Source organism: Crocodylus porosus, unplaced genomic scaffold (genome assembly GCF_001723895.1).
Source record: "Crocodylus porosus isolate Cpor-Errol unplaced genomic scaffold, CroPor_comp1, whole genome shotgun sequence".
Taxonomy (NCBI): domain Eukaryota; kingdom Metazoa; phylum Chordata; order Crocodylia; family Crocodylidae; genus Crocodylus; species Crocodylus porosus.
The window spans coordinates 73339288-73351060 of NW_017728947.1; the positions used below are offsets into that span (position 1 = coordinate 73339288).

General features: G+C 48.9%; 1 protein-coding gene across 1 annotated transcript in view; it reads right to left on the reverse strand.

Annotated features, from left to right (window-relative positions):
* Positions 1–7010: 7010 nt before the first annotated feature.
* FOXA1 (forkhead box A1) overlaps positions 7011–11773 on the reverse strand; it is a 5966-nt gene continuing 1203 nt past the window's right edge. The window contains exon 2 of the mRNA XM_019552365.1: positions 7011–9443. Coding sequence (XP_019407910.1) covers positions 8214–9443 — 1230 coding nt within the window. The 3' untranslated portion in view covers positions 7011–8213. The remainder of the gene's footprint in view (positions 9444–11773) is intronic.

The window sequence follows — 11773 nt, forward strand, 5'->3', positions numbered from 1 at the left end:
CCCACGTGGCGCGGGGCACTTGCCAGGGGCGGCTCAGGTGGCGCTGAGCAGGACAGGGAGCCGGGAGCGGGTCCCCGCGCTCCGTGGCCAGGGCCGGGTCAAGCACCCCATTGAGGGCCGAGGCGGGAATGCGGAGGCGGACCACCAACGTGCCTTGATCCCGACAATGCGCCACTCAATGCACTTGGGGCATGGCAACTGCCGGGGACCCCCTCTTTCAAGCCGATTGTCCGTATAGGTGTTTTCTCCTTTCCTCCCCCTCTGCCTTTGAAACGTCCCCACCCCCCTCACCCGCTCCTCGCCCTTTCTTCTCAGCCCCTCTCTCTAATTCTAGATGAGTATTACTTTGCTCTTTTCGTTGGCCAAGCACAATTGTGTTATTGGACATAATGAATTCAATCCCCATCAAAGAGTATTAGGAGAGCCTTGGCCCTGTAGTGGCTTTTTTTTCAAACTGGGAATGAAAGGCAGGGAGAAAATTCTCTGGGTAGCCTCCCTGATAGCGGCTTTTGAAGTGAAGGGGGTCGAGCATTGTTGTTCAAATTTTTGCCCATACGGCTGAAGAAAGACCGGCGGCTTTTGATGAGAAGATGAGAACCGCCTCGTAAGTTGAGCAACAAGTTAGATGGCAAAGTCTTGCCGCTGCCTACTGCCTGCGGATAACATATGTCCCGCATTAACAGAGGCTCAAAGGGAACAATTGCCCGGGCTGGGGGGAGGAAACCAGCCCGGATCGCACCAGCTAAAGGCTCTTTCTCTGGACCTCTGAGACACGAAATATGGATGCTTTACTGGAGGTTTGATGAGATTCTGCCTGGCGTGTTGGTTTTTAGAAATCTGGTCTTCTTTTTAATAATCGCCCCCCTCCCCCTTCTGGTATGGAAGAGCAGGACGTTTCTTAGAGAGATCGTGATGTCCCCGTGAATATAGGACATTAATTTACCCCGAGAGGACGCGACCACTAGCTCTGCCCCCACCCCCTCGTCGCCCTTGTTGTTGGGAGGCTTGTGTGCAGATCTCATTCCAAGTCTTTGCTTTTGCTCTGCGGCTGTGCTGGAAACCGAGGGCGATTTGCAGGTTCCTCGGTGGGAATTTGTATGTGATTTCTGTTTAATTGTCTAACTAGCGAGCTGGGTATTTTATGGCACACGTGTGTCGCTTCGTGTAACACGGTGTCATAACGCCAGGTTATAAATTGCTTCCTTAGATAAATCAGCCGGGCAAGGGAAAAGGACCAGAAGTAACGAGTCTTGGGCACATCAGATAACCGCAGAACTGGACAACTTGTTGCATACCTTGCAGGAAATGCATCCATGCTCTTATTCCAGGTCCCTCCCCGGCAGAGTTCAGGCATCCCCGCCCCCAGGTCGTCATTATGCTAAAGCAGGCGATACAAAGAGGCACTATGGAGAGATGCCGGGTCCCAGCAGCAGGAACCACACCTCCTAGTTACCAGCCTGTTTACATTTTCCACCAGTCAGAACCAGGAGGAGCCGAGTGCTGGCGCGGAAGCAGGGCCGGCTGGGAGAGCAGAGGGAATCAAGAGGAGATGGATTTCAGCTACTGCACACAGCCCATTTCATATGTCGATGATTGAACTGGGGGGCATTTAGGAGTCTCGGGCACAAAAGCAATGCTTGCGATGCAACCGGTGCATCAAGTGCTCGGCCAGATCCTGCTCCTACAAGGCGGGGGCTTGTTCTGTTGAGTTCAGTTGGGGGCAGGGTCATCCCCAGAGTTGCTTCCCAGCCCCTTTGTGGCAGGGATGCCCTGCTACTGCCTGTGGCGTTTCAGCCCTGCCAGCACTGAGTGGATACATGCGCTGAAGCCGCGGAGGGGGACTTGAGCAAGGCAGACCTCCAGGGTCACAAGGCACCCCCGCAAGGCCGGTGCAAGGCTCATTCACCGCGCTCCTAAGAGAAAGGGGCCGCACTGGGAGCAGATGCTCCTTTCTTCAGCTGATTAGGGCCATTTCACGTCAATTAACGACTCATTCTTCTCCCCTGAGGGAGCTGGTCCAGGGCACCATTCCTCGAGCCGACTGAGTGCGGTGGCAGACACCTGCTAGGCGTCCCGGGCACCTCGCTTACGAGCCGCTGGATCCCCGCAAGCGGCTGTCGGGGTCAGGCACCCAGAAAGTGGGACTAATGGGATTAAAAATGGGGCGAAAATTGCCTTGAACAAGTCAGTTTAGCAGCCTGCTATAATCAAAGGCATTAACCTGGACAGAGCTTAGTAGAGCTGGGTCTCTGGGTTCCCCTCTCGGCAGGTGGGCTAAGGGGGACCCGGCGCCCTGCTGTAGCGCGGGCCCTTCCCCCGGGTGCAGCGCCCGCCTTATAGCAAGGCTCCAAGGACTGATCTTTTGGTCTGTCTGGCTAGCTAGGGTGCCTACCCCCCACCACACACACACACACACACACTACCTTTACAAGGCTTCAGAGGAGAGAGTACATAGTACAAGGCTGAGATTTAGGAATATTAACTCTTTACTGGGCTGTCAGCCTCCTGGGTGGAAAAACAACATTTCCCTCCCCCCCTCCCCCAGTAAATGAATCGCCCTTCTGCCAGACGCGGCTCTCGAATAACGAGATCTCATGCGTTTTTTAAAACATAATAATAACTGCAGTAAAACAATGGTTAAGAGTTACCATGAGCTTTCACTACCATCGTTCACCTTTGCAAAAATCAGTTGGCTGAGTCTATTTTGCAGTAAGATTGTTCTTTCTGGCGATGGCACATTTCAGTGAACTGGTTTAGTCTGGGAAGGTTAAGAGGGGAAAGAGGAGAAGCTGACAATCGCCCCCCACCCCCCCTTTATTTCGAGCAAAATGGATTTTGTCCGGAGCCTGAGTCCGTTTCAAACCCTAGTGACTGAAAACAAAGGTGAGGAGTGGTAGTTTTATCTGACCAAAGTTCAAATATGTGAAATCTCAATGCGAGTTTCTGTTTGAGACGAAAAAGAGAAACACAAATACTACGGAATGGCTGGGGCTAATGACTTATCTGCCCTTAACTGTTACTTTGTCACAATGGGCAGAATAATTGGTGAGAATTAACCAGCGAGAGGAAAGTCAGGTTTTCTTATCACAAGCCACCCTTCGATTTCAATTCTTTGTTTAACTCTTGGCCCTCTGGAAATGTATTATACGGGGCTTTAGACCTTACAAATTAAAGAGACCGTTCCGCCTAAATGTATGAGCTGCTGTTCTGCGTTTGCAGGGAGACTGAGACACCTGTGCTTCAATTAAGGCAAATGACCTCTGTTTTGCAGCATTGCCATGTTTATGTTTACTTCTTAACTGGAATAAAACGTGTTACAAAATTGGGGTTTTGCCTTAGGAAAGGAGAATCAATTAGAAACGACACATACCACTCAGCAATCCCAATATAATGTCAGTTTGTCCCTTATACCTGTGGGTGGGTGTGTTTCAGTATGTCTATAATGGAAACAAGTGCATATTAATTATATATTTGTATATACATAGACACAATTCGTGGATACATATATATCTCTAAGGAAAATCCCAGTCCCACAATCGGTGAAGGTGGCTTGGTTCACATGAAATCAGAGCTATTAGTCCAAGCCTGCATAAACAACTATGTTTAACAAGTGTCTTTCTTTCCTTGTAGTTTTTAAATATTTTTTTTTCCCGGAGGAGTTTCTCCTTCCCCGCCCCCAATGTAGAACCACTAGTTATCATACTGGAAACAATTACTCTGTGCTACTTCCATCACGTGCTTTATATACAATATTGAAGCAAAATCAACACACATTCAATTGATTTTTTTAAAGGCTAGTTATAGCTGCACTTGGTTCGGGAGATGCTGCTTAGCATCGACTGATCACAAATCATTAAGAAGTCAGCTCAGCCTAATCATTTTTAAGCAACGTGTGGAAATAATGTCAAAACACAAATGCGTTTTAAACAGGTATGATAGGGGTTTTTCCCCTTCTCTTTATCCAAACAGCTAAAATTAACACAAACATAACATAAAATTCTGGGGGGAGGGTTATATTTGATGTCGCATTTTTATCATTTCCTTTCAGTAAGTAGCCAACCTCCAATTGCTTTTCCATTGCAGATATCATTATTGACCTTCTAGACAGAGACAGCAAACACCAGACTCCTGTATTCTTTTCCTAATTCGGAGGAGTCCCCCCATATCCCCCCCACTTTTTTTTTCTAATTCCTTCTCACAATTTCATTCTTCTTCACTAAAAAAGGAATGAGCATTTCTGTGCTGCGGAGGAGGGGCCCGATCCCGTTCACGTCGGAATCAGGAGTAAAACCCCCAATTGACCTTTGCTCGGAATAAAATTCCCTCAGTCTTTTCTGAGGTAAGGGGGGAAGAAAGTGCTTCCTTTTACACCTGTGACAGTCTGGGCGTGAATGTTTCTGTTCATTGCTCATAGAATTTGCCAGGATCCCAGTTACTTCTCGTTTTAAAAAGGCTTACATGAAAAAGTACGGACACTCTTTTACGTTGTACCAGAAGCCCAGGGTCCGATCCAAAAATCAAACTCAAATTCAAAAATGTCCACGGAGGGAAGCTCGGTTGATTCCCGAGTTTGGGTCTTTTACACTAAATAAAATCCACTTAGATCTTCTAAGAGGTCCAGTCATGTCCTGATTACTCCCCACTTGCATCTAATTAAGTTAAAGGAAGCCGATGGATGCCAGCAGTTGCAGCTTTCCAGCACGTGGCTGGTTAAAGATAATTGCCTTTTCAAAGGGGCAGAAATTCCCCGATAAACGGGAATAGTGGCTGAAACGCACAGCGGGTCTCAACGTGAATTTTTCCCTCTTCTGGGCTAAGGCACTGGGCATTGCGATATAGGTTGATCCTGAGCTGTAGAGTTACCTGGATCCCGGCAGAACTAGTTACTAGCGGAAAATAACTGCTGCTATTTTCTCCTATGAATATTATGTCTTGGTGGTTCTCAGTCCTGCCCAGGCAATCCTGATTTCAGTTTATTTTGAGACTGCTGCTGAACGCTTCACGAGTAGGGGATTAAAGTGCAGAAGCTACAACAGATCCACAGAGCTGAGAGGAGAGCAGAAAGCAGCCGACTTCGCTGCCTTCTGTTAACTCTAAATCTTGACCGGAGCACAAAAAGCTGCCTTCGCTCTCCTGAAGGAAACACACTTTTCCCTTGCTGGCCACGTACCAATCTTCCGCAGTTAAATAGTTTCCCCCGAGCAGTCACTATTTCTCGGTCATAGAAAAGAAGGAGAGTCTATTATTATTTCTAATGTAAATCCTGGAAATATCTGCCACTTAGAGCTGACTGTATGCTTTATCTAGGCATAACTTTGAACCACAATGGCCTAGTTAATACATGTTGTTAGACACTCCCCAAGTATTTCTTCCAGGTCAATTACATGCAGCCTGTGTCCCACAATTGATGTCTGAATCCTGCTGTCTTACCGCTGTAGGTCAATGGATGTGTTCTGTGCACAGACCTAAAGCATTCATCAATGATTCCGTTCTGAAGTGGCATATTATCTATAGGTCTGTTCCGTGGAAGACTGTTGAAGTCTTCCTGAAAAGTGGTTTGATCCTGAACTAACCGTGCCTTGCATGTTGTTCTGGAGTCCAGGATGGGTCATTGGAAAACTCTAGTTGATCAAATGTACAGTTGTAGCAAAATGTGAGGATTTGATTTATTTCAATGCGTGGCCAGTGTCTGGGCTCCAGTGGACGATCAGACTGCTGTAAGAAGCCCAGCGCAGGGGGGGCTATGTGTATATTTTTCTTTCTGTCCTCGCTGGGCAGTCGGGTTTGAGGGATCTGTTTTGCTACGGGATTTCTGGCCCCCTTCCCCCTCCCCCACCAATTTAGTTTCCCCGACCAGTCAGGGGGCAATTGTGTGATAATTAAGAGAATTACAGTTCTTTTGTCTCGCGTTCTTGGATGAAGTGGGCTGATCAAAGTAAAAGCTGTTCAAGTTCAAACCCCTCCCGATGATGCAGTTCACACAAACAAGTGCTTGCTGGGGATCCATGTTTGCCAGGGCTGCTGCTGCTGTTATTATTGATGTCTGGAAACTGAGCCTAGCATCCAAGGGGATGAATGATTTCTGTGGGTTAGAGCACCGCTTTTGGTGTGAAGTTGCATGTAGGAGATTTTCTTCAAGTGTAATAATGACCAACAGCATGAGGTCTGGAAACCGCGTCGTTGGAAGAATCGGGGCCCAAAAAAAAAGGGGGGTTGCTCAGGCAATGCTATAAACCTGTTTCCTTGTGTATTGATAGTTGTGCTACATTTCAGTACAAAGAGAAATACACGCTCCATGCGCATCTATCTATGTCCACTAAAACCAACGTCCTTCAGTTAATGATTAGGATCCGCGGTAAGAAAGACAGGCATCTTTTGTTAAATGAGTTCCAGGAGCCACAACTGGACTCGGAAATATCTGCATAAATTTCCCATTGCTACAGATTAAACAGGCAACGGATGGCATTGAGATCGGATTACATTTAAATTAAAAAAAAAATAGGCGTGGAGGTTTAAAATGGAAATACCGTGTGAAAGGTTAGTTTTATTTTTTCTGGTGTCCTGTTGGGGTACCGAGTTCTACCAGCCGGTTGGTTTGGTCCCTAAAATGACATTTCACTATACAGGCTAAGAATATTGCTACCGGAGGAATTCTTAAAAAATAATAATAATAATAATAATGACAAAAGAGATTCTATATAGCTTTCGTTCCAATGATTTTTCCCCCAAAATGAATATTTAATTTGGTCATGCATGAATATGTTTATTGCTGTATTCAATACCAGTGTATTCGAGTGTAAAAGCTGTCACACAATATATGCAGTTGTATAGTCGGCAAAACCGCTCCTGTCCCATGTGGTTAGAATCGTTAATAATAAAAATATTGTTTTATTTTAAGGTATCCTTCCTTTCTAATGCCCCTCAATTTTTATTTGGTATAAACCTGAGTTATCCTTCCACCATATGCAATTCAAAGAAAATAGCAGAAATCGTTCATTGTTAACATTCGATTTATTTAAAGTCCTTAACTGCAAATGATCAAAAACAAACTTCACGGCTTAAATTCTCAGTTATCATTTTAAATCAAAATATTTTTTTAATTACAATCACATTTATAAAATTAACTATTTTTTTAAATTCACGTGTAATTTTTTTTTTTACTGTCATTTAAAGCAATTTCAGCTGTAAAGAAAGAAAATATAAACCATGCAATAAATTAAGAACATTGAGAAAGCGAACAGGAATAATAATAAAACCCGTCTGTCTATGCTAACACCGTGTAAAACTGTGGAAAGTGCATTAACACTGGATGAAACAAGCTACCCATGGCAATAATTGAACGGCCACAACATATTTTGGAGGGTTATCATGAAACTGAATTGCAAAGGAGAGGGAGATCTCCGCTCCCTTGGGTTGGCTTAATAGGCAATATTTTTTTCTGAGGCGTGGGTGGGGATAATGGTATACACATATTGTTCTAGTTTGTACACGATGAAGAGACTCTGAAATTAAATAAGCATGTCATCCACATGTCGAAGAGAGTTCCTGATGGATGAGAATCTGCAGTAACAGCTCCGGAGGAAAACAAAAATATCCGACTGGCTGTGACCTCTGTATCTATATTACATCCCAAGCCACCTCACACTTGGAAAGCTAAGGACTTGGCTCCTGCCCCCTCCGCCCTCCCGCTGGCACCCGGGCGAGTGCAGGAGCCGGCCCGGCCTGCGTGCGCGTGTTCTCCTCGCCCGAGGGGGGTGCAAGTATGGAAAAGGATGATCTGAGAAAGTAAACAGCCCCCTGTTTCTGAGGGGAGAGTGTGTTGCTACTTCACAGCAGAGGTGTCCTTCAAAGCCTTTTTAATTAAAAACAAGAACAACAAGCGCCTCCTCTGCCTACTCGCTTCTTCATCTCCGTGGGGTGAAAGTATTGCCACATACCTGTAAACTTACATGAGAGTCTAGAGCACGGAGGGGGCGGTGGGAGGAGATGGAAAGCACAAACAAATAGTTTACAAGCTCAACAGTGTTTCCCCACCCCCCGCCCCGGGCCCCCCTGCCCGGGCTGCAGCGAGCGCTGGCGGGGCGGTGGGTGGGGGTCTGTACAAGAGGGCCCCGCTCAGCTGGGCGGGAGGGCTTGTCGGATCGTAACATACACACGATAATGAAGTAACAGTCCTGGGGAGCCGGGGGAGAGGGAGAGCCTCGGCCCCGGAGCTAGGAGGTGTTCAGCACCGGTCTGGAATACACACCTTGGTAGTAGGACGGCTCCAGTGCCGAGGGCTCGATGCTGCCCCTGCCCGCCATGGAGGCGCCGCTCAGGGGCAGCCCGCCCGGGATGGCCGCCCCGTAGGACGAGTACTGCAGCGCCTGCTCGTAGGCTTTGAAGTCCAGCTTGTGCTGCTGCTCCGAGGAGGACATGAGGTTGTTGATGGAGAAGGGGTGGTTGAAGGAGTAGTGGGGGTCCCCCTTCAGGTGCAGCTGGGAGTCGTGGGCCAGGGAGTGCGGGGCGTGCGGGACGGCGGCCAGGGCGGGCACGGCGCTGATGGAGGAGGCGGCGGCCGCCGAGGTCTTGAGCTCCGGGCTGGAGCCGCTGTGGTCCATGGCCGGCGGGCTGGCCGCGGGGTTGGCGCCGGCGGGCTCCAGCGGCGCGGCCTTGGGGTGGCCGCGGTGCAAAGGGGAGTCGGCGCCGGAGCCGCCCTGCTCCTTGCGGCCCTCCTGGCCGGCCTTGCCGCCCGCCGCCGGCTTCTCGCACTTGAAGCGCTTCTGGCGGCGCAGGTAGCAGCCGTTCTCGAACATGTTGCCCGAGTCGGGGTGCAGGGTCCAGTAGGAGCCCTTGCCTGGCTTGTCGGGCGAGCGCGCCACCTTGACGAAGCAGTCGTTGAAGGAAAGCGAGTGGCGGATGGAGTTCTGCCAGCGCTGCTGGTTCTGGCGGTAGTAGGGGAAGAGGTCCATGATCCACTGGTAGATCTCGCTCAGCGTCAGCATCTTGCTGGGCGCCTGCTGGATGGCCATGGTGATGAGCGAGATGTAGGAGTAGGGCGGCTTGGCGTGCGGGTAGCTGCGCTTGAAGGTCTTGGCGTCGCGCGCGCGGCCCAGGTTGGACTGCGCGTAGGCCATGGGGCTCACGCACGGGTTCATGGCCGCGTAGGGGCCCAGCCCGTTCACGCCCGGCTGCGCGGCCGGCACCGCGTTCATGCCGCCCGGGCTCAGCGCCGCGCCCATGGCCGGCATGCCCGCCATGGAGCCGCTGGAGCCCGCCGCCATGCCCGCCATGGCGCCGGGGCTCAGCCCGGCCCCCAGCCCCGGGTTGGCGTAGGACATGTTGAAGGAGCCGGAGGTCATGTTGCCGCTGGTCGTCATGGGGTTCATGCTCATGTAGGTGTTCATGCCGTTCATGGAGCCCAGCCCCGAGTTCATGTTGCTCACGGGCACCGAGGAGTAGGCCTGCAGCGGGGGACAGAGCGGGACAGGCGGTGAGGAGGAGGAGGAGGAGGAGGGAGGGGATGCCCTGGCGCGGCGCCCCGCTGCCCCCCGCCCCGGGGAGGGCACCCTGCCCTGCCCTGCCCCGCGCAGCACGGGGGCAACAGGGATGCGCGGCGGGGCCCGGGCGAGCCCCCTGCTTCGCGGGGCCGCTCCCGGTGGGGTGCGAGGCTCAGCTTCCCCCGCACCTCCCTTGGAAAGTGCCCCCGGTTGCTTTGCATCCCGGAGGCTGAGCCGGCCGGCAGGGCTCGGCTAAGAGTTGTGCTAGAAAACTTCAACCACGGGTTTTCGTCCCCACAGCAAGTCAGGCAGGTACCGCGCGGGCAAACAGTGCTCCGGCGTGCTTCTGCTTCGGCAGATCTCCCCCGTCTTGCTCGTACCTACCCCCGTATGCAAGGACACAGCTATAGGTCTCGCCTGCCTCTGCTAGCTGGGTATTAAAACTAGCGCAATCCCTGAAACAAACGGGTGCATTGTCTGATGCAACGTGTGACCCGGGCGAGATGGAACTGGCCGCGGTTCTTCCCCCACGGATAATCACAACTGCGCCACGCTCCTGCTTTTCTCTCTCTCCCTTTTTTCTTCTTTCTTGGTTAAGCTTTAATAATATTACTATTATAAGACATTCACCAGTTCATCTGGGCATACATTTCTGGCGGGCACCTTCTGTGTCTGTATCTATCTCACAGCCAGGGACTCCGATTATTCAGTTTAACCTAAAAAACTTTCCTCGAAGTGTAAATACTCCAAACTTTCCTTACCCGCGGTTTTCTGTAATGTAAGATGCAAAAATATTTACCAGCCTGGCACAGAGCAGAGCTGTTATTCAATCCTACCCCAGAGTGGCTAAAGGCAGACGTATCAATGCTGCATTTAATGTAATAGAAGCGGAAACGCCGTTTTTAGTGAGTTTATTTTTGCAGCAAACAAATGCAGCTTCGAGGTTGAAACTAGGCTTAAAGACAGTTGCTGGTATACAGAATAGCAACATGAATAGCATGGGAGCCTCTCTCTCTTGCAAACATCATTTTAATTTGGAGGGGGATAATCACTTCATAAGTTAGTACTGAAATGAGTTTCCCTGATAGAATCTGGCCAATGGCTTAATTAAAACAACGGATAAGAAGAGGATATCGACCCTAAAGAAGGAAATGGGAGGGTCGCAGAATTTTGTATTAGCCAATACTGGAATGGAAAGGCTAGATTATTTATATGACCCTTATTTGCTCCTTCCACATTAAATAAGATAGCAGGTGTAGAGTAGTTACGTATATACACAGGTTTGTATGTACATGTGTACAGTGCCTAGATTTAGTGTATGCATATATATGGTATATAAATATTACTGTAGTGTTTAGGTAGTGGATACACACACAGTATACACAAGGATATACACAGTGTTTATGTGTGTACAGACACACACAGATATCTATATGTGTATGTACACACATATGCTATACATGGGGTATACTATGCGTGTATCCACTACCTATAATTTATCATTTATGTGTGTACTCACATGCATACATATATCTAGATGGGTATATGTGTATGTACACACATATACACTTTACATGGTGTATACTATGTGTGTATCCACTACCTATAATTTATGTGTGTGCACACACAGATATCTATTTGTGTGTGTATGTACACACACACAGGATATACAGTAGTATATGCACAGTGTATGCATCTATTACCTACAATGTATGTGTGCACACACACAGCTATATCCATACGTGTGTGTACAGGCACATACACTGTGCATGTGCTAGTGTATACTGTGTGTATCCACTACCTATAATTTATAATTTCTGTGCACGCCTGCACACACTGTGTATATACTAGTGTATACTATACTAGTGTATATTATGTGTGTATCCACTACTTATAATTTATGTGCGCACACACACATATCTGTATACTAGTATATACTATGTGTGTATGCTACCTATATGCTAAAGTAATATTTATAGGCCTGTATATATATGTGTGTCCTCGTCTATAGTAAATACTGCGGGCTAATATTTTAGATGCACTATGTGCGTGCATGTGTACATATATATGCTATTATAAATGATAAGGCAGAATATATATGTATACATATCATCCGGCACACGAGCCCTCCACGCTTGCTCGGCAAAGCGCTTCCTTTCCATGCCTGAAGCCGTGCGCGGCCCTGGATGTTACGCCGCTGTCCTGCTGTCGCTAAGCCTGTCTGTCCCTTCCCCTTTCCGACCTGGCCGGCCACTTCCCGGCTCCGGCGGAGCGCCGCCGCTCCCCGCGGCGGG